Here is a 27,783-nt window from a genome sequence, read left to right as displayed (position 1 = left end):
GCCGCAGCACACACGCCGGAGGATCCCCCACCCATGGCTGCCAGCTGCGCACGCAGACGCACACGGCCGCAGCCGCGAGCCGCGCCCTCGCTGGCGTCATCGCGCAGCCCCGCCTCTGAGTTGCGTGCCTGGGCTCCAGGACGGTGACGTCGACGGGCCCAGGGCGTGGCCTCGAGCGCGGGCTGTTCGCGCTGGGCCCGCCCTGGCGGTGGCCCGGGACCTTGGGTAGCCTTAGGCCTGGATGGATCCCGCCTTCCATATCTTGTCCTTTTAGCCATCCGGGCGCCATAGCTAAGGGCTGGAACGGGACGGATCCCGACAGCCGTGGGATCCGCTGGGCAACACGTGAGTGGGGGCTCCTGGGATGGACCAACGCTTGGGAAAGTGATTGCACGTGGACCGACAAACACAGGGAAAGAAAAACCTCGGTCAACCCATCTTCCAGAATTTTCATTTTCTTTCCTTTTTAAACATGTGCCTGCTTTTTTTTATTTTTTTCCTCAAGCATGGACTGCTTCATGAATTTGCTAGTGTTTTGCTGCAGAAACAAGCACCGCAAGAATCTTTTGTAATGATTACAAAAGCTTATGGCCACACTCACGTCATAAGTCTCCTAAGAGACCAATCCCCAACACACACAGGGGCCTCACACTTGCAAGAGCTGTTACATCCTCAGCCCTTTCTTGAATTCCTTTTTTTTTTTTTTTCTTTTTCTGTTTTGGAAGTGAGGCAACTTGGTTCTCACGAAGTTACTGGTGACACAAACACAGCTCACAACTGAAAAGGAGTTGAAACTTTGATTTTGGCTCAGGAATGTGGATCTGCAGCTGAAGGCCCTTGCTACTGAGCCTGAGTTAGCACTCCAGAAACCATCTGGTGGAAGGAAAACCAACTCCAGCAAGTTGCTTGCTCATCTCCACCTGTGGGCTGTGCATGCCTACAAATTATACACACACATTTTCATTGTAAAAATGAAAATTACTTTTAAGAGATTATTATTGGGGCTGTAGAAATGGCTCAGCAGTTAAGAGCACTTGCCACTCTTACAGAGGACTCAGGTCTAATTACCCAGCATCCACATGGTGGCTGACAACTATCTTTAACTCCAGTTCCAGGGGTTCTACACATCCAAATAGCTGGATTACAAGCCTTTGTGCCACTAGGCCCAGCTGGGTTTCATCTCTTTGAAATGTAGTTGTCAAGAGACCGGAAGCTAAGCTTGTTATATTTATAGTTCAGAAGAGTACTGTGCTTAAGCACCTACAGAAGGAAACTAGAGCAGGGTGTGCTGGCACATGCCTGTAATCCTAGCACTTGGGGAGGCAGAGGCAGGCAGATCTCTGTGAGTTCGAGGCCAGCCTGGTCTACAGAGTGAGAAACCCTGTCTCAAAAACAAAACAAAAGTCATAAATAAATAAGGACCACAAGCTCATCTTTCAATGTTTTGGTGGCAAGAGCTTGTTCCTTGACTCTAAATTGCAAAACCTGCCTGTTTGGGGCCAACAAGTTGGCTCACTGGGTAAAGGCGCTGGACACCAAGCCTGCTGACCTGAGTTTGATCCCTCACACACGTGGTGGAAGGAAAGGACCAACTCCCTCAAGTTGTTTTTTGTCGGGGGCCTTCTGGCACCTTGCTGCCCCCTAAATTTTGGCATCTGGCTTGACCAGACTACTGCCCGGATACAATAGTGCATTCCTGGCTGACCTGGGGCTTTTGATAAGATCATCTTCCTGAAATACTTTAAATCCTCCTCTCCCTCAGGGCTCCCTAAGTAACTCTTCTGAGGAACTTTCCAAATTACCATTATTAGCACATCTTGGTGGGCCATCCTGTGATTTCCAGTCACTTAATAACCCTGCCAAAGGCAATTACATTCCTTCCGCTTCTGCCTATATAGTTGTATGGAAAACTTGAATAAACGGAGACTTTGATCAGAGATCCTGTCTTGGTCTTCATTTCTCGCACCCTTGTCCTCTTTTTTCATTCCCACTCCCTCACTCAGGATCTCCGTTGACAGACCTGTGGGACGGGTCATTTTTTGACCCATAAAGTGTGAATACATGGGTGCACACATTAAATATTTTTAAAATCCTTATTTGTTAGTCATTAAAAAATTTAAATTATTTTATGTGTCTTAGTTAGGGTTATTACTCCTGCCATAAAACACCACAACACAAACACTCACCCAGAAGTGGGCAAAGAGACACTTTGTTGGTGATATTGTTCTTATATCAGTCAGGGGCAGAGCAGATGACAGGCCTTGGTTCATCCTAACTTGATGCCTGGCTTGGTGGCCAAAGCTGTTTTATGCCTAGGACTCATAAAATCAAGTCAAATCAAATCCAGGCAATGTAGCATGGGAGAAAGAAGACAGAGACCTGCAGCCATGCCATCCAAGAACTGCCCTCCAGCGCACATAGACACCTGCTTGCCGGAGGGTAGGAGAGCTGGCCCTGTACCTCACCTGGGCAGCACAGTAGAGAGGGTTCTGTGGAGGGGCCACAGGAAAGCTGGCACAGGAGAGCTGGCCCCACCGCTCACCTTCCCTCCTTGCCACCTGCAGTAATGGGAGAGCTGGCCCTGAGGGCACAAGGGCAGGAGAGCTAGCCCTGCCACCTCACTGGCTATAGCACTCACAAGTGAGGGCCCTGTACCTCAGATGGGCAGCACAGTGGAACAGGCCCAGGAGGCATGGGTGCTGGTGAGCCAGCCTCTAGGGCATGGGAGCAGGAGAGCTGACCCTGTCTCTTGCCAATGGCGACACTGGGTTGCCTAGCCAGAGAAGCTGAGGAACTTGCCATGGTGCTGTGGATAAAGGAGAGCTGGTGAGCTGACCAGCTCAGCTACCACCCAGGCCTAGATCCAGGGCTCTGACTTGGCCCACCCTAAAGTCTTTATCATCTATAAACATGGGAAATATTGCTAGCTATCTTGGCTAAAACTGCTGTTGCAGAGTCAAATTACTATTTTTTTTTTTCAGGCTTACATCTGTAGGAAACCAGAATATGCCACCCCCAGATATGATTATAGAAATCATGGACTTTTTATAGTTACAGGATAAAAGAAATTCATAGGTCAAGGTTCTCTTCAAATCCGTAGCAGTTTGGATGAACTTGTGCCCAGAGACTAGTGTATTTGAACATTTGATCTCCAGTGGGGAATGCTGTTTTGGGAGGTTAGGAGCAGTGGTTCAGTCTTGTTGAGGGAAGTACTGGAGGAGGGCTTTAAGAGTTTAAAAAGTCCAGTTTGCCCTCTTTGCTTTGTGCTTGAAGTTCAAGATGTGAGTGCTCACCTTCCTGTTCCAGCCTCCATGCATGCTACTGTCTCTCCCACCAGGATAGAGATGGACATTTATCACTCTGGAACCCAAATAAACTCTTTCTTCTATAAGTTGCTTTGCTGGAGATGGTTTATCACAGTAACAGAAAAGTAACTAATATAAAATTCAGTGGTAGAAACATCAGGTAGGCAGGTTGTATCAGGGTTAGGGTTTTTTGAAACAAGATCTTAAGTAGCTCTGGCTAGCATTGAACTTGCTATGACCTTTTACTGATTAATTTCTGATCCTCCTGCCTCTGATCCTAAGTGGACTATGTGAATGTGCTGCCATGCCTTGCCTCTTTTGCTCAGTGTAGATAGAAGTCAAAAGTAAACAAAGTACAGCTTCCTCGGGTTTGGCAGCAGCCCTCAGCTCTGAGCGGCTCTCTCTGCTGCTCTTCCAGCATCCAGAGCTTGATTCTTATTCTGCAGTCTTCCTGGGAGCTGGAGTCAGGAGTGCCTCCTGCACTTTTCCAACAGGCCCTTCTAGGAGCTTCTGCTGTAGGTATTGGAAACTGGCTGGCAAGTACTCAAGGCTAATTGTCCTGGATCTTATCGGCTCCTTAATGTTAATGAGAGAAACCTGCTCTACCTGAGATAGAAATCACCAACAGGCAAAGTAAACCATCCCAAAGTGGCTTTACTTTGATTGATTCTGCAGTGTACAGAGTAGAGGTGTCCCTGGATTTACCCAATGGAGGTGAGGGGAATGTTGCGTTTGTTTATTTATTCACTCACTTTGGTATTTTAAGACAAGTTATCACTCTATAGCCCTGGGTGGACTGAAATTCACCAAGCAGACCACATTGTTCTCAAACTCACATCAAAGGCTGTGTGTGGTGGCACATATCTTTAATTTCAGCACTGGGAGGTAGAGGCAGGCAGATCTCTGAGTTCGAGGCCAGCCTGGTCTACATAGTGAGTTCCAGACCAGTCAGTGCTACATAGACCCTTTCTCAAGCAAGCAAGCAAACAACAAGAAAAAAAATGAACAACACAACCTCAATCGATCCTCCTGCCTCAGCTTCCAAAGTGTTGGTATCACAGGTGTGAGCCTAGCAGGCCCAGTGGGAATATCCACTACATAGGCACAACATGTGGGTATACATACACACACACACACAGTTACAAGTGTACTGGGCCTCTTGTCCATACCATTATGTGGTGGGAGGGGGGTTATCACTCAAAGACTGCTAGGGGAATATGTGAAGTGGCTGCAGAGTCACTGGAAAAGCAAAAGAACATCCAAACGGTCACAGCCAAAGCAAAATCCTTCTGGATAGTGGTGGGGTATCTGATATAGCCACTGCTGGAACAAAGTCTTCCAAGATGGCTGTAAGCATTTGGGACCTCTGTGGCTTTCACAGTGGAGGTTTGGCCAGACCATGTCAAAGAAACTTCTTGTTGTAATTAACAGCTTTTTTTTCTATGCCCACTCTAGCTCCCACATAATGTAAATAAATGTTACATTTATTAATAAGCTTCAAGCACCATAACTGGACAGATATCTATCTATTCTAGCTCAACTATGCTAGCCTGGCTTACTTCCCAGCCATGTGCCCCAATGCTGCTTCGCATCTAATCTCACCCTGGCCGCTCCTCCTCATGGCCTGGCGACCTTCTCCTGGACAGGTGACCTTTATCCTCTGTCAGTCTGTCTGTCTGTTTCCCTGGGACCCCCAGACTTAGCTAGCATAGTCAAGTTGGAAGAGATCAATATCTGCCCAGTTATGGTGCTTGAAGCTTATTAATAAAAGTTACAAGTCTTCATCTCATCAAGTGGGAGCTAGAATGTGCACAGAAAACAAAAACAAAAACAAAAACAAAAACAAAACAGTAATTACAACAGCTCCTCTTAGCTGCGCTTGTGCACGGCCATTGGACCTGGAGGCATGAGAAGCCAGTCATCAGCTCTTGCAGGCCCCAGGACCTTGGCCACTGGACTCTTCTGTTTCTTCAGAGCTGCTTATGAGGAAATGTCTCCAACATGATTAAATATAGTATGATGGAACTGAATTGGAGGGTGGAGAAATTTATCCAGAGACTTAATGGAAAAGGTGGCAGAGCTGGGTGGCAAAGCCCAGCACCACATTTACCATGAGTCCAACAAGGGTGGGTTTGTTAACCTGCCACAGCCAAGAAGAGCACCTCAAAGAGAACAGGCAGGTTCTCGATGTGAGAAGCAGAGTAGAGGTTTGAAAAACTTGGGCCTCTGAAAGAAGAAGAAGTATCAACTCCAGACTGTGGCCTTCATGAAGCGGGCAGCCATTTTTGTTCAAGAGATGCCAGCAATCAGGGAATTTATTGGTAAGAAGGCAGGATTCAGTGGCTGGAGAGGTGGCTTGCTGGGTAAAGATGCTCTGTGCTGATTCTGAAGATCTAAGTTCAATTCCTGGAGATCATATGGTGGAAGGAGTGAGGTGGCTATGCAAGTGTCCTCCAACCAGCACACACACAGGAAGTAAGTAAATGTGCAAGAAAGAAAGAAAAAGAGAGAAGAATAATCAGCCAGGCTAGTAAGTAATTCCAGCATCTGGGAGGTAGAGGTGAAAGGATCAAAAATCCAATGTCAGCTTTAGCTATGTACCAGGCTTGAGATCAGCCTTAATGCAAGAGAGAGAGAGAGAGAGAGAGAGAGAGAGAGAGAGAGAGATAAAAGAAAGCATTTTGCAATAGTGCCTTGGGGAAAATGAGACTGTGTTATGATGCTGGCTGATTTCATTGGTGTGTTGTTGATGCCGATACACCAATCCCTTAAGCAGGCAGACTCTATATGCTGGGGAGTCTGACCCACAAGAGACCAACCCTCAGCTACTGTCATTATCACAGGAAGCCAGCTTGAGAGATGGCTCAGTGGTTAAGAGTACATACTGCTCTTCCATGGGATCTGGGTTCCATTTCCAGCACTCACAAGACAGCTCACAACTGTATATAACTCCAGTTCCAAGGAATCTGATGGCCCCTTCTGCCTGCCATGGGCACCAAGCACATACATGGGACATATAGTTACATACGTACATGCAAGCAAAACACTCATATACCTAAACATAATATTAAATAAAAAGTAGAGAATGCCTCTCTAGACATGTTCACAGGCCAATCTGATGGAAGCAATTCCTCAACTGAGGTTCCTGCTTCCCAGGTGACTCTAGTTTGAGTCAAATTGGCAGAAACTAACCAGCACATAAGGGCTCCCACAGATTTGTGAAAGAAACAAGTTTGATGAAAGCAAGGCTGTGGTATAGATCTGCCCGGGGCCTACTCTTTAAGGCTTCCTTTTAGGATTCAAGGGTGGGAGTTTGGCACCTAAGGGGTATAGGATGGCCAGTTCTCTATCTTGACTGACAGGTTAGGCCATAGAATTTTTTTTTCAACTGCACATATCCCTTCCTATAATGCCTGTGATTTCAATCATGTGCACACCCAACTACGCGCTGGCATATGTTAGCAAGTAGGAAATTCTCTCTGAAAGTTTTTCTGAGGCCACAGATTCGCTGTGCCGTACATGTATCTCAAAAGAGCTCAAGCTGGAGAATGCCCCTATCCTGTACCAGGATGCATAAGAGACATAGTGAATAGAAACTGTCTAAATTTGATTGTTGTTAGGGTCAGAGAACTTTATACTATTTTTCAGAGAGAGAAGTATGTACCTGTCTGGGTCCAAGACTGCTAGATGGCAGAGAAGATGTTTGTGCATTGTGTATGCAATAAAGGATCAAGGTTGCATTGTTAGCATAGGGGGTTTGTTCAGAACCAGATCGCGTCCCAGGCTATGAAACTATTCCTCACGCTTACTTGTCTCAGTTCTGTTTGTAGCTTTGGTCAGAACTGGGAAGAGAAAAATTCCATTTCATTCAGCCTCCCCTCTAGCAACTACAATTTGTGAAAGGATGAAATAAAACCCAGGCCACAGGGGCTAGAGAGATGGCTCAGTGGTTAAGATGAGAATACTATATAGAATAAGTATCTGTGGACTGCTCTGCCACAAATGGGACATCTCCATCATACCCTCTCCTTGAGCCTCGGAACCATCACTGAAGAGGGAGTAGAAAGACTATAAAATTCAGAGGTGCATGGTGGTGTATGGTATAGCATTTGGGACGCAGAGACAGCGGATCTCTGTGATTTCTAGGCCAGCCTGGTCTATACAGCAAGTGCTAAGATAGCCAGAATTATAGAGACTTAGTCTTAAAAAAAAAAAGCCAGAGGGTGGGAGGCTAGAGCTGTGTAACTGTTTTCTGGACCTGACAGGCCTCTTGCACTCATAAAAGCTGTGGATGCTTGCATAAGACTTGCACTAGGTCAAGCCAGGCAACCATCTAGCATGGAGTGGGGAAGGGATTCGCTGTGGATTGGAAGGGGAGGAGTCATTATCTTGAGGGCGTGGCTCCTTATGTAAAGAAGTGCATATGGCCCTGAGAGAACATATTACAATTAGCAGGATACTTAGTATTTTAAAATAAATATTGGCTTCATTTAGTATTTAGCGTCAGCAAAGTCCTCACTGTGGGTTGGTATAAGAGCAAAACAGAGGCCTGTTGGGTGACAACTTACAGCATGCTTTTGAAAATCACCTGATTCTCCGACGACACTGTTCTGTGAATGTGGTAACTATATAAGATGACTGTTAAGATTCTACAACTTCCAGGGGGCAAGCAGAGACTGAAGCACCAACCAAGGACCCAGGTTCCCTGCTCAGATGTAGCCGATAGGCAGCTCAGTCTTCATGTGGGTGTCCTAGTAAGGGGACCAGGGGCTGTCTCTGACATGAACTCCGTTGCTTGCTTTTCCATCACTTTTCCTGGGCACGGAGGCCTTGCCAGGCCACAGAGGAAGACGATGCTGGCAGTCCTGAAGAGACTTAATAGTCTGGGGTCAGTTGGTAAGGGAGGAGTGCTTCCCCTTTCTGAGGACTAAGGGACTGGGATGAAGGAGGAAGGGTGGGATCGGGAGGAGATGAGGGAGGGGCTACAATTGGGATATAAAATGAATTAATTAGTTAAAAAATTAATCCAAAACAAAAATTGGAATAAAAAACAATTCAACAACTTGGGAGCTGGCTAAGCGGTTAAGAGCACTGCTCTTCCAGAGGACCTGGGGTCAGACTCGAGCACCCACAGCTCACCACTGTCTGTAACTCCAGCTCCAGGACTTCTGACACCTTCACAGACACACTTGCAGCCAAAGCACCAAATCACATAAAATAAAAATTAAAAAAAAAATTAACTTTGCTCTAGCAGGGTCTGAATACCCTTGCTCTTGTAATTCTTACCTTTTTGATGTGCCTAACATGGGACAGAACAACATATATTTAAAAAAAAATATATATATATATATATACATATATATATATATATATATATATATATATTTGTCTTTGGTGTGAGATTAGTGAATATAGCGCGTTGTGGACCACAGGGTCTATAACTTTCCACGGGACCCACAGCTATGCCCCAATGCCCCATGAGCTGCGTCTCATGTTCTGGAGAGATGGCCCAGAGGTTAAGAGCACTGGCTGTTCTTCCTCGGGTTCTGAGTTCAATTCCCAGCAAGCACAAGGTGGCTCACAACCATCTAATCTAGATCTGCCCTCTTCTGGCATGCAGGTGGAATACTGTATAAGTAATAAATAAATAAAACAAAACGAAAAATTTAAGCCTCCCGTCTTAGAGATGCAGATTTGCTGGAGGCCAAGGAAGTTGAACTTGATCCTGCATAAAGCCTCAACTACATGACCTGCTGGCCAATGGGAATCCTTGCCATACCTCCAGCTTTCCAAAAGCACCTTGCGGACGTGCGTGCAAGGATGGAACTTAGACTGGAAAAAGCATAAACTCAGAAACATGGATATCCATCAGAATACTATCTTCAAGGTCCTTTAGGACAACCCATACAGACAACAGGTTGTACACTCTACCAAGGAGGTTGCTGTTGGTAGCTATTGTTTAACTTTGGGTTCTTTTTTCAAAGTCTCTCGTAGCTACGGATGACCTTGAACTCCTGAATCTTCCTGTCTCCACCAGCCAAGCGCTGGGATTACACAGGAGTGCGCCGCCACGCCCTGCCAGAACAGAAAGTTACTAGAAAAGGGCTCAGAGTAAAAAGCGACAAAAGCCAAGGAGCACGCCCAGAACCTGAGCTGGAGACTGGCTCTGCCCCTTCCCAGGGGCTTGAGGCCCGCCCCCCTCACCGCGAGGCAGGCTGGGAAGTCGGCTTCCCTAAAGATGGCGGCAGAATTGAAAAGTGGGAGCCACTCCCGTGCGTGCTCCCGAGGCCCTGAAGGGTTCGGGCGAGCTGGGGGAAATGGGGAGGCCCTTCCAGAGGGGATGGGATGCACTGGAGGGTGGGCAGGCGCGCTTCTTAGGACCTGAGGAGGTGCGGAGGGGTCAGGGGCGATCCTGGTCTCTTTAGGAGCATTCGGGACGGGCTCCTCCTCGCGAGACGGCGCCCTCCTTCGGCCCAGCGAGGCTCCCTCGGGCCGGAAGTGTGTGAGGCCAAGGCTGTGGGCGGGGCGCGAGGGGGCGGGGTCTCTGCGGTGGGCCGGGCTTCCTAGGTCCGGAAGTACGGCTGGGGCGCGGCCGGGGCGGAGACTGAGGGCGGGCCGGCGGCGCGGTGAGCGCGGGGGTGGCGGGCCCAGAGCGAGCATGTAGCGGCCGCTGGCGGTGGGGCTCCCGGGGCGGGCCGCGGGGGCCGCATGCGGCGACATGGAGGAGGAGGGCAAGAAGGGCAAGAAGGTGAGCGCTCCCCGGCGCGTCCTGCCGCGGGGCTGGGATGTGGAGTGTGGGGTCTCTGGGGGTGGGGGCGGGCGGCGGAGCTGGCTGGGACAGTGGTCAGGTGGGCCTACGGCTCGAGAAGGAAGTGCCGCGCCTTTCCGGTGGAGGGGTCCTTTCTGCTGCTCGCCCCCGGCCTGCCAAAGGGGGCCCGCCTTCTCCGCTCGACGGGCTGGGGCTGCGGAGGAAGTGGGCCCAGCGAGGGGCCAGGAGGTGGCCTGGGCTGGAACTTGGGCCACTGGTCTGTGTGGTGACCGGCGCGGCATTTGCTGCCCACTTGGCTTTGTTTTTGGATGTTCAATGAAAGCAAAAGATGGGCTTAGCTTCTCGGCCGGTTCGCTCGTTGACTGTCGCTCGTATTTAATACCACTGAGTGGTTTTAGTGACGTTATGTTTGGCAATAAGATTCAGGACATGGTTCAAGAGGCTCCTTCGTTTATGTAGTTTAAAAATGTGGCTTTAATTACAGGCTTGAGTAGTTGATAAAGAACATTTTAAGGAGCTTGGAAAGATCATGAACTGCCGTTAAAGTGGAAAGTGGTATTTGATACGATGTATCCCTTTCAAATAAATGCTTTGCAATCTTCATGGTTTCCCTGTCATTTTCATTTTGACAAATGTGTGCACTTTATGGGCAAGTTTAAAACAGACTTTGATGATGTCCTAGCTTTGTTATCACCAGCCTCCTGTAGTCTTTAATTGGCCACACTACTCATCACCTTGTTTTAGGAGGTGCCCCATTTTTTAGAAAGTCTTACTTGAAATGGAGTATAGCCAGGTGGCCTTCAGGGAGTCCAGGCCAGCAGCGCTGCCCCCCGCCCCCCCTTCTTACTGTTTGAAGACAAAAGCTTGCACTTGCTGTTTAGATGCCATATCAGTTTGTTAACCTTCGAAGATGGCTTAAAGCTGGGAAACAGCCCAACAAAGTGATTCAGCCTACAAGTGTTGTACAGAAAAGGGAGCAGTGTAAAAGGATTTAGCTAGAAACGAGGGGCCCGAGTGTGGATGATCCTGCACTGCCCGCTGGTCTTTACAGTGCCAGTAGCTTACAACCCTGGAGACTAGTCACCAACTTGATATGTACCACACCCTTTAGTGTCCTGTTAGACACCTGGCCCACATTCTTGTCTGGGACAGTTTGGCTGGCTGATCGTTGTTTTGCACAGCATTCCAGTTTGGGTAGAAAGCTGAGGAACAGAGAGATGCTGTAAGACTTCCCCTGAGCTTGTGGATCATTAGCAAGAAAATGTTACAGTTGTAGGCAGTGGAAAAATAAGGTGTAGACAAAGACAGTGATTAATTTCATTGCCGCTATTAAAGGAGGTAATGAGTTGTTCAGGACCTATGCTAGCAATTGTAGGCATTCTAGCACTTGGTTTAGTTTATTCCCTGTAAGTGAGACAGCCTTCGGGACACGGATTCCTATGTAGGCCATGACTTAACACAGTTTAGCAGGTATCTTCTGATCTGGAGCTGGCAGAACCTTCCTCATGTGCTTTGTGTGTGTGTGTTTGAGTGAGTGAGCTTAAGCGTAAAGCGTCTCTGTTACGTAGCCTTGGCTATCCTGGAACTCCTGGATATCCTGGTATCTAGACCAGACTGGCCTTGAACCCACAGAGATCGTGCCTCTTGAGCACTGGGTTAAAGCTGTGCTACTCCAACTGGCTTCTTCGTGTGCTCTTTAATATGTGCTATCTCTAACTTAGAAACTGCTCATAATGGTCAGTTAACCAGAGATAGCGTGTTTTAAACATTTCACATTTTAAACAAATTCACCCCCACCCAAGACAGGGTTTCTCTGCATACACCTCTCTGTCCTGGAACTGGCTCTGTAGCCCGGGCTGGACTTGAAATCAAGAGATTTACCTGTCTCTGCAGGTACTAAAGGCATGCACCACTACAACCTGGATACAAATTCAGACTTAATAAATTTTATTAAGGCATGCACCACTACAACCTGGATACAAATTCAGACTTAATAAATTTTATTACAGTTTGGACATTTAAATGCAGTCAGCTCCTTTAAAAAGATACAGATTTGAGTCTATGAAGGCATGAATGGGGACTGAAGATATAGCTTGTTTGGTAGAGCGCTTGCCTGCCAGACATGAAGTCCTGGTTTGAATCCCCAGTGTTCCATAAAAGAAGGTTGATGGTTCTTTGTAATCCGGGCACTTGGGAGGGGGAGATCAGAGGTGCAAAAGTTCAAGGTCATCCTTGGCGGCTTAGTATGGATCATGGCTAATCTGGGATATATAAGAACCTGTCTTCAAAACAACCAAAACTGGACTGGCAGGTCCAAATGCTTAACTTGATTTGATGTCAAGTAATGATTTTACTTTGGCTCGTTCTTCAGACAGAAGTCAGTGAACTACTAGCAATTTAGAGGACCAAGTAGATTTCATGGAAGTGGCCCCAGGTATTTTCCTGCCATTCTTGAAGCTACTAGAGCACACAGAAGTATGGTGACTATATATCTCTATCAAACAATCTGTTGAACCCCTGCTGTGTTCCAATAATGGCAGAGTGGTGGAGATGCAAAGAAAGCTAAAGAGCTTGTGGAGCTAGCTGTTGTAGGGCTGGATTAATCCCAGGCCAGATCAGAAGGATGAGTGCATCAGAGAAACTGGCTCCTAAAGTTGTGGGTGTACACCTCTGAAGGGTACGTGTAGAATAACCACTTAGTGTCTGTAGAGTGGCTAGTGCCTTTCAGAACAAAAGTACCTGTTTTGAGTTTGGTGAATGAGGCGCTTGTTTTTATCTTAACATTTTACTTTTAATTAAAAAAATTTTAAGGGGGCTGGAGAGATGGCTCAGAGGTTAAGAGCACTGCTTGCTCTTCCAGAGGTCCTGAGTTCAATTCCCAGCAACCACATGGTGGCTCACAACCATCTATAATGTGATCTGGTGCCCTCTTCTGGCGTTCGGGTGTACATGCAGGCAGAACATTGTATACATAATAAAATAAATAAATCTTTAAAAAAAATGTTTGTTTAAAAAAAAATAAAATAAAAAAATTTTAAAAACTAATTTATTTTTACTTTATTGGATTGATGTTTTGCCTTCATGTATGTCTTTGTGAGGGTGTCAGATTCCCTGAAACTGGAGCTACAGGAAGTGAGCTGCCATGTGGGTGCTGGGAATGAAACCCAGGTCATCTGGAAGAGCAACCAGCATGCTCTTAATCACTGAGCCATCTCTTTAGCCCATTGCTTTTAATTTTGTATATGTCTGGGTATGCTCATGTGTGTGGATACCTGTGAAGGCCAGGGGTAATGGCTCCCTTTGGAGCAGGACTTAAAAGACTCAGAAGCAGTTGTGAGCTACCAGACACGGTGCTGGGAATTAAACTGGAATCCTCTGCAAGAACAGTAAGTGCTTTTAACTACTGAGCTGTCTCCCCAGCCCTGAATGAGGCTCTTATGTGAAGAATAGTCTCAGATGTTGTATATTACAGTATTCTGTCACAATGCAGTGTAACCACTTCACTCCCTCCTCCACTTTTTTCCAGACAGGTTCTCACATAGCCCAGACTGGCCTGGAATTCACTGAGTAACCAAGGATGGATGACCTTGAACTCTGGTCTTCCTTCCTCCACTTCTGAGGACTGGGGTTATAGGTGTGTGCACGGAGATTGAATCCAGGGCTTCATGTGTGATAGGCAATCAATTTAAGCTATGTTCTGTGTTCCTACCTCCCCCCCCCCCTTTTTGTTTAGAACAGGCTCTTATTCGTTCACACTGGTCTGGACTTATTTTGAAGCCAAGAATGACTTTGAACTATTCAAGTTCTGATCCTTCTGCCTCTACCTCCTGAGTACTGGGATTGCAGGCGTGCACCACCTTGTCCAGATATATGGAGTGCTGGATTGTGTGTGTGTGTGTGTGTGTGTGTGTGTGTATGTAGACAGGGTCTCATCATGTTCCACGTGGGTTTGGAACTTCCTTAGCCAGTTTATAGAGTGCTGGGGATCAGTTCCACAGCTTTGTGCATGCTAGGCAAGAACTCTACCAACTGAGCTCCATCTCTAGTTCCTCTTTGGTCCTCTTTTGAAGCACTAACATCTACACTTGCTATATAGACCTGGTTATTCTGAGACTTTTTTGTTTGTTTGTTTTTCAAGACAGGGTTTCTCTGTAGCCCTGGCTGTCCTGGAACTCACTCTGTAGAGGCTGCCCTCGAACTCAAAGGTCCACTTGCCTTAATTACAGGCATGCGCTACTGTGCCTGACTGCTATCCTGAAATTTACTGGTGTTAAATTTGTTACAGTTGTACTCTTCTTAGGTGTTGGGATTACTGGCATGTACCAACACACCTGGCTAGTAATTATTTTCTAAATTATTATTTTTAATTTTTTGGATTTCTTATGTGTACGAATGTTTTGCCTGAATGTATGTTTGTGTACCATATGTGTACAGATGCCCAAGGAAGTCAGAAGAAGGCGGTAGGCCCCCTGGAACTGGAGGTGCAGAGAGTTGTCAACTGCCATGTGGATACAAGGAGTAGAACCCCGGGTCCTCTTCAAGAGGAACAAATGCTCAAAGCTGAGCCAGCTCTTCAGCCCCTTATTTAGTGTGTGTTCACTAATGGAGGTCAAAGATCAACCTGTAGGGTGGGAGCTCACTTCCTAGTGCCCTTTCGGGGTGGCTTGAAAGTGCCTGGAACTCCAGTTCAGGAGTTTGATGCCTTCATCTGGCCTCCATGGACACCCACATAAAGGTGGCATACATTCAGACACACAAACATACAGATAAATCTTTTTCTTGAGACGGAGTCTGACTCTGTCCCTGGCTGGCCCGGATCTTGCTATGAAGCCCAAGCTAGCTTTGAACTCACAGAGATCCATCTTCCTCTGTGCCCAAAGTACTGGGATTAACTTCTTCAACCTGTCCTTGGCCATTCTTCCTACCTGGCGGCTTCTGGCTGTTCTCTGCACAGTGTCTGTGCCCGGCACTGGTGGTGCTGACCAACGTTCATCCAACAGCTAAGTAAGCAGACTACTACAGAACACCTCTAGGAGCTTTTAGCCATCTTTTTCATCTCATTGGCCGAGTAGTTCTTTCTTGTAATGAATTTAGGTGCATACCTGAGTAGGAACGTGTTTTATAGTCTCCTGGAATGAGGCTCACAACTCAAAGATTGCCATTTGGCCTCATTGCTGCTCTTAGCTTCAGTCCTCTGCCCTGAGGTTGCAGCACAAAATGGCCATGATTTCCACCTGAACCAAGCTAGATATTTTGTATTAATTTATTTGCTTTACTTAAATATGAAAAGGTATAAGATTTTCTAGAGATGTAGTGTTGGATAATAAATGGGAATAAAGAGTACTAATTTTGCATGGTGGCACATGCATTTAATCCCAGTGCCCAGAAGACAGAGGTAGGTGGGGTCTCTGAGTGTTTTGTTTTGTTTTTTTAAGGCAAGGTCTCACTAGCACTGGCTATCCTGGAACTTACTATGTAAATCAGGCTGGCTTCAGACTCCTAAAGATCCCACATGACTCTGTCTTCCAGTTTCTGGGATTAAAGGCATACCACCACTCCTGGCTTTTTGTTTTGATTTTTGATTTTTCAAGACAGGGTTTCTGTATGTAGCCTGGGCTATCCTGGAATTCTGTAGATCAGGCTTACCTCACACTGAAGAGATCTTCCTGCTGGTATTAAAGGCTTGTGACACCATGCTTTTTTGCAAAACCCAAACCAAATCAAAACATTAAAACCATAAAACAACAGGATCTCCTGTTCTCTGGCCTTGGATTTACTTTGTAGCTGATGATAACCTTGAACTGCTAACTCCTGCCTCTACTTCTCAGGTATTGAAGTGATAGCTGTGCATGATACCATTCCTTGGTACTGTACAGTATTTGAGTCATCTTTATTTCCTGGAGTGCTCATGCCATGTTTAGCATAGGGAGAGGAGGGTTAAGGACTTAATTCCAAAAGCTTTGGGAAGTTGGCCCCTTAGATGTCAAATCTGAGAATATGGGAGATGCTTCAGGGGATTAGGAAAGATGGGAAGATAGCACCAGCAAATTCTAGCTGGGGACCTGAAGCTACTCCTGAAGGTCATAAGCAAGAGAAGGGATTGAGCCACCTTTGTTCTACTGAGGCTAACTTGGGCTGCAGGAGATTAATGTTGGGTCTTTGCACACTCGAAGCTGCTAGAGGTGCTCTGTAGTAGTCTGCTTCTCTATCCATTAGATGAATGTTGGTCAGCACCACCAGAGCCAGGCACAGACACTGCAGAGAGAACAGCCAGCAGCCTCCAGGTAGGACGTGTAACCACGGACAGAGGAAGCTTTGATACAAATGATCAGGAAAACCTTCCGATTATGAAAACTTCAAGTAGGAATGCAACCCCCAGGCCTGACTTCAATCAAGCAAGGATTGATGTGTAGGCAGCGTTTTTTATTACTCTATTCTCATTCCTACTTGTACCTGTGTGGGCTGAATTGTCCCCACATCCCCCAAATTCATGTGCTGAAGTTCAGGCCCCACTGTATGGAAGGAAAGGTCTTTAGAGAGGTCCCTATAACGCTTGTTGTTTTTGAGACAGGATCTCTAGCCCTGTCCTGAGTTACTTTGTAGCCCAGGCTGGCCTTGAAGCTATGGAGACTCTCTTAGCTCCCAAAGTGCAAAAATTACAGGCATGCACCCTCCATGGCAAGAGATGTTTAGTTTAAATGCAGTGCTTGAGGCTGACTGTGATCTGATCTGTTCTGATGTGAGAAGAGATGGGAACACCGTCCTGGGATCCAGGAAGAAGATGCTGTCATCTACAAGCACAGGAGAGGTCCAGGAAAAGCACCTCTTCCTACACCTCGATCATGCCCCACTATGCCCGGCTTTTACATGAGTGCCAGGGTCTGAACTGAGGGATCTGTACTTGTGTGGCAGGCATTTTGTCCACTGAGCCATTTCCTTAGCCCCTTAGCAGAGAATCTTGAGGCTGACTCTGGAGGACAGTTTGTGTATGGGAGGACTGTGTTCCTGGGGAGGTTTCTGAGGAACTGATCTACATGGCTGCCCTGGAAAAGTTCCCGTTGTATTTTGTAAGGACCGCAGGTTACATCTCACTCTATTTGAGGGACTTGAGATAGCATTCCATCCTGGTCCTGGCTGTCTCAGATCCACTATGTATGTAGCCCAGGCTGTCCTTGAACTTGTGATTATGAGCCATCTTCAACTGCTTGAGTGCTGGGATTGCAGGCATTAACTATCATACATGGCTGCAGTTTACTCTTTATGATCAAGGAGTCACAAAGAGTTAGTATAGACTCCATGGGGGGAACAGGTTTTGTCTTTAGGAGTCTGCAGCAGGAGTGACTAGCTATGACCTGCATAAATCACACTGTTGTTGCAAGGCTGGATCACTTCAGCATGCTGGCTACTTGTTTAGTCTGACAGGATCTCACTTTGTAGCTCTGGCTGGCTTGGAACTAGCTATGTAAACCAGGCTGGCCTTGAACTCTGCCTTCCTAGTGCCAGGATTATTGGCAACTGCTTGGCTGCAGTTCTTCAGATGGCTATGCAGGGGTGAAAGGGTTTATGTTTGGCTTTTCCAGGGAGGCAGTAGACGTTTGGTTGTTTTGGGGTTTCTGTCACTGAGGGTTGGAAAATCCAGGGCCCCATGAATGTAAGGGAGGGCCTCTATCACCGAGCCACACCTGCAAGCCAGGTCCTTTTCTTTTCCTTTTTTTCCCAGTCTCAATAGGAAATGTGGTTTTTTTTTTGTTTTTTTTTTGTTTTTTTTCCTTTTAGCTCTTTGCTGGTGCCAAAAATGTGACACCTTTTTCCTCTCAAGTGTACCTGATTGGTAACAGTTTTTTGTTTGGATTGTGTGAAGAATTAGGCATTTGACTACAGGCATTAAGTATGTACAATGAAAGTAATCCTCTTTAATAAGCACAGTAGGAAGTTGGAATTTGGCTTTTGTTTGGGGCTTACGGTGGGGTATCATGTAACGGTGAGGTAGAAGGAATGGCTGAATTCTGAAAGGGAGTGGAGTGGTCAGCCTGAACCTGCATGTTACTGTTCTTACCCTACAGGACTCATGAGCCCTGCATCTTCTGGCTTAGAGAATTCAGTTTCCTTTGCTTGTTTACATGGAATGCATATGTTATTAGGAGACCTAGGAGCTGGGCATGGCGGTGCACACTTTACTCCTAACGATTGGGAGGCAGAGAAAAGTGAATCTTTAGAAATTGGAGGTCAGTCGGGTCTACATGGTGAGTTCAAGGCCAGCCGAGGTTGCCTAATGAAGCCCTGTCTCAAAGAGGGGTAGGGGTGAAGATGGCCTATTGGGAAAGAAAGAACACTGGCCACTTTTCCAGAGGACCCAGGTTCGATTCCCAGAATATACATGGTAGAAGCTGTTTGTAACTCCAGTTCCAGGGAATCTGACATTCTCTTTTTAGCTTTCTTGGACACCAGGCACAAATGTGTACACAGACATGCATGCAAGCAAATCACCCAGACACATAAAATAGAAAAGGAGACTTCCCTTGGCAGGAACACATTCTGTCACATGTCACTATATCCTGGGTCTGATAACGTGTAGCTGTTGTGTGTCTGCTGTTCAGTAACTCACTCACCAGCTCCTGGCTGCTGGGCATCTGGTGTCAGACTCTTGCCAGCTTCTTTCTTGAGACTCTTCACAAAGTGTTATATCCCATTACCCAAGGGGACTATGGGTTCTCTTTCTCTTTCTTTCTTTCTTTCTTTCTTTCTTTCTTTCTTTCTTTCTTTCTTTCTCTTCCTCCCTCCCTTCCTTCCTTCCTTTCTTTTCTTTCATTCTTTTCTTTCTTTTTTCCTCTCAAGACAGGGTTTTTCTGTGTAGCCCTGGCTGTCCTGGGTCTCCCTCTGTAGACCAGGCTGACCTTGAACTCACAGAGATCCAACTGCCTCTGCAGTCTTGGGACTAAAGGCATGTGTCTCTATGCCTGACTGGCTGCTTTTCTTTTTTCAACCCAGCCACCACAGCAGGCATTTTATTTTTTAACATTTATTTATTTTTGTTTTATGTTATTAATATTTTATCTGAATGTGTATATACCATGTGCATACAGTACCTGTGGAGGAGGCCAGAAGAGGGCATTGGGTTCCCTGGAACTGTAGTTACAGACAGTTGTGAGCTGATGTGTGGGTGTTGGGACTTGAACCCACAGGCTGGGAGAGCAGCTAATGCTCTCACTGCTAAGCTGTCCCGCCAGTATTTCATTATGAGTTTCTTTTTATTTTTTAGATGTTTGGGAATTAAAGGTGTGTACTACTGCACCTGGATCTTTATGAGGACTCGAACTCAGTTTTCATGTTTGCGTCTCCCCAGCTCCTCCACTCTTCAGTTTTCAGTTTTCTTTTACCTATGCTTACATCTGTATACCCCATGTGTGCCTGATGCCTGCAAAGGCCAGAAGAGGGCGTCAGGTTAACAGATGGTTGTGAGCTACAGTGTGGGTGACTGGGAGTTGAATTCATTAATCCAATGCTAACCCTGACCCTGAGCCATCTTTCCATCTCCCCCCCCCCTTTTTTCCCTTTCCTTTCCTTCCCTACTCTTCTTCCTTCCTTTCTCCTTTTATTTAGTTTTCCTTCCTTCCTTTTCTTTTTTTCCTTTCTTTTTGAGTCACGATCTCACTATGTAACCCTGATCTGCCTGGAACTTACTATGTAGAACAAGCTGGCCCAGACTGGAATTTATAAAAATTCTTCTGCCTTCAGTGTGCTGGGTTAACATATGGTTCTGCAATTAATTTTTTTTCCTTTGAGAGACAATTTATAAACAATTAAATGTACACAGTTTCCATTGTCCAGTAAGTTTTGACAAATGCATACAAAAGCAATTTAGCTTTTTTGTTAGCTTTCTATTAACTATAACAAGACACTGGAGATAATCAGCTTTAAAAGGCTGCTTTATGATTTATCACCCCGTAGTGTTGGGTCTGTGCCAAGGTGGCACGTGGAGGTGAGTATATGGCAGAGCACCTGCTGACTTATCGCCAGGGGGCAAAAGCGGTTGGTGCGCAAGTGTGCACGCCTCCCCTCGGCCCCCATGAATTCAGGACCTTTTAACAGGTCCCGCTTCCTCCCCTTCCCTCCCTTCTCTCCTCTCCTCCTTTCCCTTCTCTCTTTTCTTCTAATTACAGTGTCTCATTATCTTGTTCACTGGCATTAACTTGGGATTTCCTAGCCTAAACTTTCTGAGTGCAGGACTTAAATGCCTAGGCTAATTGTCTTTTAAGTCCCATTTATATTTAATATAATAGTAGTGTGTGTGTGTGTTGTTGCTTTCTGTTTTATTTGTGGTTTTGGAATCAAACCCAGGGCCTGTCCTTAATAGGAAAGCTCTCTGCCTTGTAGCTGTGTTTAAACCAAATGTCCTGGTAGTTTGGGTTGGCTGGCTAGCTTGCCAGACTGTTTCTGTTTTTCCTCTTTACACTTCCTTCTTTGAGATTCCCTCTCTCTTTTCCCTTTTCCCTTCTCTCTCGCTCTCTCTCTCTCTCTCTGTCTCTGAGGTGGAGTCTTTTGGCTTTGAATTTATGGTTCTCTTTCTTCCTTGGTTTCTTAGTTGATCCTTGTCTGTCTTCTCTGGGATTGAGTACTTGAAAGCACACTGTCCTAGTGCTGCTGGGTTTTGCATGTGTCGACTTCAGGGATTACGTACTCCGCTGTAACTTGTGACAGACTGATATCAGTCAGTCAGAGCAATATCCAAGGGATATTTTACTTCATGTGTGTCAGTGTTGACATTATGTCAGTGTTGTTCATTTTTGAGACAGCATCACACAGACCGGGCTGGCTGTCTATATAGAACCAACCAAAGCTGCTTGGTTCCAAGTTCTACTCCTCCTGCTTCCACCTCCCCCAAGTGCTGGGACTGCAATCATGTCATGCCATGCCTGGCTTTATTGTGGTTTTTTGTTTGTTTAAAAACGGTTGACTTTTTAACTTCCATGTCGAAGTCGTAAATATAGGTAACATTTTCATACAACACATGTGCCTTCTACCCAGATTCCTCAGTAACATTTGAGAGCTGGTTAAGAATAAGCCGTAAGGCAGATGTAGTGGCACATGTCTCTAATTACCTCACTCCAGAGGAGAGGTAGGAAGATTACAAGGTGAAGCCAGAGTGCGTGTAATGAGACTCTGTCTCCAAAGCAAAACAAGAGTAAATTGCAAAATGACAAAATCGAGGAAACAACAAAGAAAGAATAAGCTGCAGACACGAATCTCCTTACCCTTGAACACTTTGTCATTGAAGGAACACTCCATCATTGCTTCCTGACACCATCTCCATTTGCTGATTGCTTCCTTGGCTGTTCTTTATTGGTCCAGGGTCCATAGGTCTTCTTACGGTTTTAGGATCATATGTTACGTTTGGTTCACATGTCTGTAAGCTTCTTCCTTTTTTTTTTTAAAGATTTATTTATTATGTATACAGTGTTTTGCCTGCATGTGTACCTGCAGGCCAGAAGAGGGCACCAGATCTCATTATAGAGGTTGTGAGCCACCATGTGTTTGCTGGGAATTGAACCCAGGGACGTTTGGAAGAGCAGTCAGTGCCCTTAACCGCTGAGCCATCTCTTCAGCCCCTGTCTGTAAGCTTCTTGAATCTGAAGTGGTTCTCAGTCTTTTAAAAAAATATATTTTTTAAAGATTTATTTACTTATTTTACATATGTGAGTGCTCTCTCTGCATTGTATACCTGCATGCCAGAGAGGACATCACATCTATTATAGATGGTTGTGAGCCACCATGTGGTTGCTGGGAATTGAACTTGGGACCTCTGGAAGAGTAGACAGTGTTCTTAGCCACTAAGCCATCTCTCCAGTCCTTAAAAAAAGATTTAAAAAAGTATTCTTTGACAATTTCTTAGCTATGCATAATGTATTTCTAAACCCCTCTTTCCTACTAAATCCTTTTATTTGTGTGGTTGAGCTTACAGAATACTGTATTTTTAGTAATGTGTATGTGTGTGTCTGTATGGGTATGTGTATGTTGAGCAGAGTGGCTGTGAAGGCCAGAATAGGTGGTTGGCTATGAGCTTACCCAGTGTGGGTGCTGGGAACTGAACTCAGTTATTCTGTCAGAGTAGTTTATGTTCTTAATTGCTAAGCTGGCTGTCTTTCCACTCACCAAGTTTAATTAGGGAGCTTCCTGAATGTGGATGTGGGGTTATTTACTGGAGCAAGGGGAACTGACCCCTCAGATCTAACTCTCCTAGCTCTTCACTAGGGTGGGCCTAGCCCCTCCCCAGGGGTGGGGTGTTGGTGAGGCAGCCTGTGCAGGTAACCACAGAGGCTGTGAATTCACGGTTGACGTGACCATGCATGGCTAGAAGACACCATATCATGGCGCTCCTCATTGTCTAGCTCTTATATTCTCTCTGCTTTCTCTTTTGTTTGTTCCCTGATCCTGGGGGGTGAAGCAGATGTCTCCTAGGACCAGGCACTCAACAGTCAATGATTCTCACAGTGCTTTGACCTGTTGTGAGTCTGTGGACCAGTCATGGCCCACTGTAAAAGATGCTTCTCTGGCCAAGGCTATAAAAATATTTAAAAGTATTTAAGGACCAGCGAGTTGGCTTACTGGTTGAGAGCACTTGATTCACGGTCACCTGTAATTCCGGTTATAGGAGATCCAGTGTCCTCTTCTAACTTGGGCACCAAGGATGCTGTGGTATAGACATACGTGGAGGTGAAACAGTCACACATACAATGAATAAATCTAATTTTAAACATTTAAAAATATATACTTAGAAGGCAGTTTGACAACATGAGCTTTTGGCCAGATTTTCAGTACCAGACATAAATTTCCTATTGTGGAGCAGGTTTTGGATCTAATTCAGAAAAGTTTTTTTTTTCTTTTTTTTTAAGACAGTGTTTCACTCTGTAGCCATACTTCCTGGAACTTATGTCCTTGAAGTCCTGACTGTGTGCTTACCTTAGCCTCCCGATCACAGGTGTGGCCACTGGGTAGGCAAAAGTGAGTATGCCTATTTCTCTTTGTAATATAGGGACTCGTACATGCTTGGTAAGCGCTCCAGCTCCAAGCTGTATCCAAAGCCCTCCTCATGGTGACAACCGTTTTTTAAAAAGAATTTCTTTGAGAATTTTGTACAATGAGTTTTGACTATATTCACCCCTATCCCAACCCCTCCAGTGTCCTGCTCCCTTCCCTATCCCACACCTTTGTGTCTTTTTTTTTTTTTTTTTAATCCCCTACCCATCAAGTCCAGTTTGTGCTGCCCATAGATTCCTGGATGTGTGCCTTCCAGTAGATCATGGTTGACCTACCAGGGGCAGCACTATGAAGAAAACGGATCCTCCCTCTCCCAGCAGTTGTAAATTGCCAGTCACTCCTCTGCTCTGTAGGAGCAGGGTTCCGTGTCCACTCATATGCTGGGATTTGGTCTGGCTGGAGCTTGCAGTAGAATTGTCCATGCTGCCACAGTTGCTGTGAGTGCATATGTGCCCTGTTGTGTTTGGAGAACAGTGTTTCTTTGTAGCCATTCACTGATTCTGGCCTTTACAGGCTTACTACTCCCTCTTCTGCAGTGATCCCTGAGCCTTGGGAGGAGGGTGCAGTGTAAATGGTCTGGGCTGAGCGTGCTACGTCTTTTCCTCTCTGGCCCCTGTTAATCACCATCTCCTGCAGACGGAAGCTTCCCTGAAGAGGGTTGAGATTGACGAATCTTTTGGTGTAGCAGTAAGTCATTAGGAATCAGCTGAATACTATGCCGTTTAGCACAGTAATAGCATTAGTTCTCTCCGGCCACAGGCTTTTGGCCCAACAGTGCTACTGGGTATGGATTTCTTCTGATGAAGTAGGACTTAAATCCAATAAGGAAGCAGCTGGTTACTCCCATGATGTTTGAGCTACTTACTACAATTACACCAGTATCTTGACATGACAGGTTTATTTATTTTTGTTTTGTTTTTTTTTTGTTTTTGTTTGTTTTGTTTTGTTTTAAGATGGGGTCTCCAGTAGCCAGCCTGGTTTCAAATTAGTTTTGAAGATTGCCAAGGATGGAAACTGACCTTGAACTCCTGGTTCCTCTGCATTTCCTAAATGCTGGTATTATAGACTTGTGTTGTCATGCCTGGTTTATGCAGTGTTGGTGATAGAATCCAGGCTTTTGTCCATTCTAGGCAAACGCTTTACCAAACAAAGCTGTGTCTCCATAGCCCCGGCCCAGTATTCTTTCTTTGATAGAGACTTTTTTTCTTTTGAGATAAGGTCCCACTATATCATTTCAGCTGTCCTCTATGTAGACCAGGCTGGCCTAGAACGCACAGAGATCTGCCTGCCTCTCTGTCTTTTGAGTGCTGGGATTAAAGGCTTGAGAATTTAAAATAGCAACCATGATTGAGGCCAAAGAGTTTAACCTACTCCTTTCCCAGTTATAAGCTTATAATTTTCTGAGAATCTCACAAGAAAGGTCACTAACCTTGGGGCCAGAGAGGCGGCTCAGTGGATAATAGCATGTCCTGCTCTTGTAGAAGACCTGAGTTCAGTTCCCAGCACACACACCAGGTAGCTCACAACCAACTGTCACTCTGGCTTCCTGGATAGCTAATGCTTCTGGCCATGTGGGTGCATGTACTCATGGCGCACACACCTAAAAATAATAAAAATGAATAATTTTTTAAAAACATTACTGATCCAGGCATGGTGGTGCACACTTTTAATCCCAGGGAGGCAGAGGCAGGCAGATCTCTGGGAGTTTGAGACCAGCCTGGTCTACAAAGTGAGTCCAGGACAGTCAAGGCTACACAGAGAAACCCTGTCTCAAAAACAAAACAAAAAGAGTATTGCCTTTGTTTATATTCAGAACACATCTCAACTTCGTTGAGACTTAGCACAGTAAGGAGTCCTTTGACCCTTTGGTATATCTTTTTATATTGCAGCCTACAATCCTGTCCAGTATTCCTCAGAACTACTCTGATCTCATTTACCCCATCCCAAAGTTTCCAAAACCCCTTCTGAACAGTGTAACTTAAGATTAGTCACCACAGCATACTTCCTGGAGGGGCTAAAGAGATGACTTTGTGGGTAAGAACACTGGTTGCCCTTCCAGAGGACTGGATTCACTTTCCAGGACTCATAGAGGCTCACAACCATCTGTAACATTAGGCACCAGACATATTCTTGGTGCACAGACATACATATAAAATAAAATCCACAAAACAACCTTTTTGTAAAGACCAGGTAGGAAATATTTTATTAGGTTCCAGGCCAATAGACAAAACCCAGGCCATTAAGTAGATACTTTAAGTAATAAAAAAGAAAACAAACTTCTATAAAGCTTATATTGAAAAGATCAAGGCTGGGCACTGTCCTGCATGCCTGTAATCCCAGCACCCAGGGAAGCAGAAGCAGGCGGATCTCTACACCAGCCTGGTGTACAAAGTGAATCCAGGACAGCCAGGGCTACACAGAGAAACCCTGTCTTGAAAAACCAATGAATGAATGAATGAAAAAAAAAATGCCATAATTACTGAGTGGGCAGTTTTTTCCTGTTTATTTTTGCTTTTTTCTACACTGGGTGTCTTGTATAGTCCTAGTTGTCCTAGAACTCACTCTGTAAACCAGGCTGACCTTGAACTCAGAGATCTGCCTGTCTTTGCCTTCCAAGTACTGGGATTAAAGGTGTTTGCCACCACTGCCAGAAGAGCCATGTTTTTGTTGTTTGTTTTGTATCTTTTTGAGTCAGGGTCTTGCTGGATATCTTCAGTTGGTCAGGAATTTGCTACATAAAGCAGGCTGGTTGGTCTGGAACTCACAGAAATCTTCCTGCCTCTCTCTCCTGAGTGCTGGAATTAAAGGTATGTACCACCATGCCTGGTTTAGAACACAGTTTTTTTTTGTATTTTTGGTTATAAGACTAGTCTTTAATGGCTGAGCCATCTCTCCAGCCCAGAACACAGGTTTAAAAAAAATTATTTATGTATGTATATGAATACTCTTACTTGCGTGTATGACAGAAGAGGGCACCAGATCTCATTATAGATGGTTGTGAGCCACCACGTGGTTGCTGGGAATTGAACTCAGGACCTCTGGAAGAGCGGCCAGAGCTCTTAACCACTGAGCCATGTCTCCAGCCCCCAGAACATAGTTTTTTTTCTAATAGGATTCTATTACTGAACATGGAATTCTTTTGGTGACTAACATTTTGCTGGTCTTGACTCATTATCTAGCCGAAGCTGGTGTTGAGTTCTTTCTCCTTTGACCTGCCTCAAATGCTGCGATTGCAAGTGTCATCATTCCTGGCACAAATATTTACTTGTAAAAGTGCTCACGGCGGAACTAGGGTGGAATGCATAGTTAGCATATACAAGGCTTCAATCCCCAGCACCACAAAATAAAAACAAATATTTATTTGTATTTTTGTTCTGTAAGCAACAGACAGATGTTGGCCGGTTCCAGTCTTTCCAACTCCAGGCTATTTATTTTGGCCTTAGCTATGTCTGTTTTATTATCCTAATGAACTTTTTGTAATCTCTAAGATAGCTTACTTTTTCTCTTTTCATCTCCGTCTGTCCTTGTTTTGTAGTGTAATTCTTTGACTTATTTATTTATCTATTTATTTTTATTTTATGCATGCTGGTGTTTTTCCTGCATGTATGTCTGTGTGAGGGTGTTGGAACCTGGAATTACAGACAGTTGGGAGCTGCCATGTGGGTGCTGGGAATTGAACCGGGGCCTCTAGAAGACCAGCTGGTGCTCTTAACTACTGAACCATCTCTCCAGCCCCCAGGGTGTAGTTCTTAAATAGCTTTCCTGGAATGCCTTTCCCTGTGTGCTCCCCTGTGCTTGGGGAAGAAGGATAGTGTTGATTAGTGGATTGGTGTTCAGAACATGTAAATTACCGACTTTGTCATGTGTTTCCCTGGGAGGGGCCTCCCGGTGTCTCCGCTGTGTCTGCTGTGATGGTCAGTTTTGCCTGGTTCCTTCATGTAAAGCATGTAGAAGGAGCCTGAGGCTGTACTGCCCTGCCTGTACTGCTGTACATTACTGTCAGATGCTGTTGTCTGACAGGGCTGATGGAGGTACTCTGAGCACGTTTAGGGCAGATGCAGCTACACGGGAACTTAGGTGGGTTAAATGCATTTGACTTAATTTATGATGGGTTTCCTGGGGCTTAATTCACCAGACGGCCAGGAACATCGGCGTTTTGTTACATTTGTTTGTGGGTCTCACACTAACTAGCTAGTTAAAAAGCCATTCTTATTTGCAAGCCATTAAAGAGGTCACGACAGGCCAGTTGGTGTCAGGGATTGAGTCACCAGTGTGTGGGACTGTTCTCCCACTCTTCTGTGCCTTCTGAGTTTTTGGCACACAGGTGAATAAATTGAAACACACAATTGATCTTCCATAATAGTTTTTTGGAACCAGGAAGGATTAAATTTTATTTGATGTAGGTCCGTGAAGCAAAATTATATGAAATTGCCCTTTTTCGCGGATGAAGATGAGTGTGTTAGCCTTTTGATTCAGTTCAACCTGTAATTTATAAAATGGCGAATGCACTTCCGCATAGGATTTTCACTTAATGGATTTTCAGCCTTATGATGACACAAAAGACACCCACAGAAGTTTTTACTTCCAGTAAATAGAATTCAATAGATTACAAAATACCTGCTGCCAGATTACTGTCAGATGCTGTTGTCTGACAGGGCTGATGGAGGTACTCTG

General features: G+C 45.5%; 1 protein-coding gene, 1 non-coding gene and 1 pseudogene across 3 annotated transcripts in view; 2 read left to right on the top strand and 1 right to left on the bottom strand.

Annotated features, from left to right (window-relative positions):
* The first annotated feature begins 2,182 nt into the window (after positions 1–2,182).
* Positions 2,183–2,325, top strand: LOC129689206 (small nucleolar RNA SNORA48). The gene has a single exon (XR_008722072.1). It is a non-coding gene; the product is annotated as a small nucleolar RNA SNORA48 (small nucleolar RNA).
* A 6,854-nt stretch (positions 2,326–9,179) lies between these two features.
* Positions 9,180–9,287, bottom strand: LOC129689198 (small nucleolar RNA SNORA70; annotated as a pseudogene).
* A 655-nt stretch (positions 9,288–9,942) lies between these two features.
* The window catches only part of Ccm2 (CCM2 scaffold protein), a 56,159-nt gene continuing 38,318 nt past the window's right edge, over positions 9,943–27,783 (top strand). For both annotated transcript variants that reach the window (XM_055623896.1, XM_055623895.1), the window contains exon 1: positions 9,943–10,053. In XM_055623896.1, the coding sequence (XP_055479871.1) occupies positions 10,024–10,053 (30 nt within the window). In that variant the 5' untranslated portion in view covers positions 9,943–10,023. The remainder of the gene's footprint in view (positions 10,054–27,783) is intronic.

Source organism: Psammomys obesus, unplaced genomic scaffold, assembly GCF_907164565.1.
Source record: "Psammomys obesus unplaced genomic scaffold, mPsaObe1.curated_primary_1811, whole genome shotgun sequence".
In the NCBI taxonomy this organism is placed as follows: Eukaryota; Metazoa; Chordata; class Mammalia; order Rodentia; family Muridae; genus Psammomys; species Psammomys obesus.
This window is presented reverse-complemented; position numbering and strand designations above follow the sequence as displayed.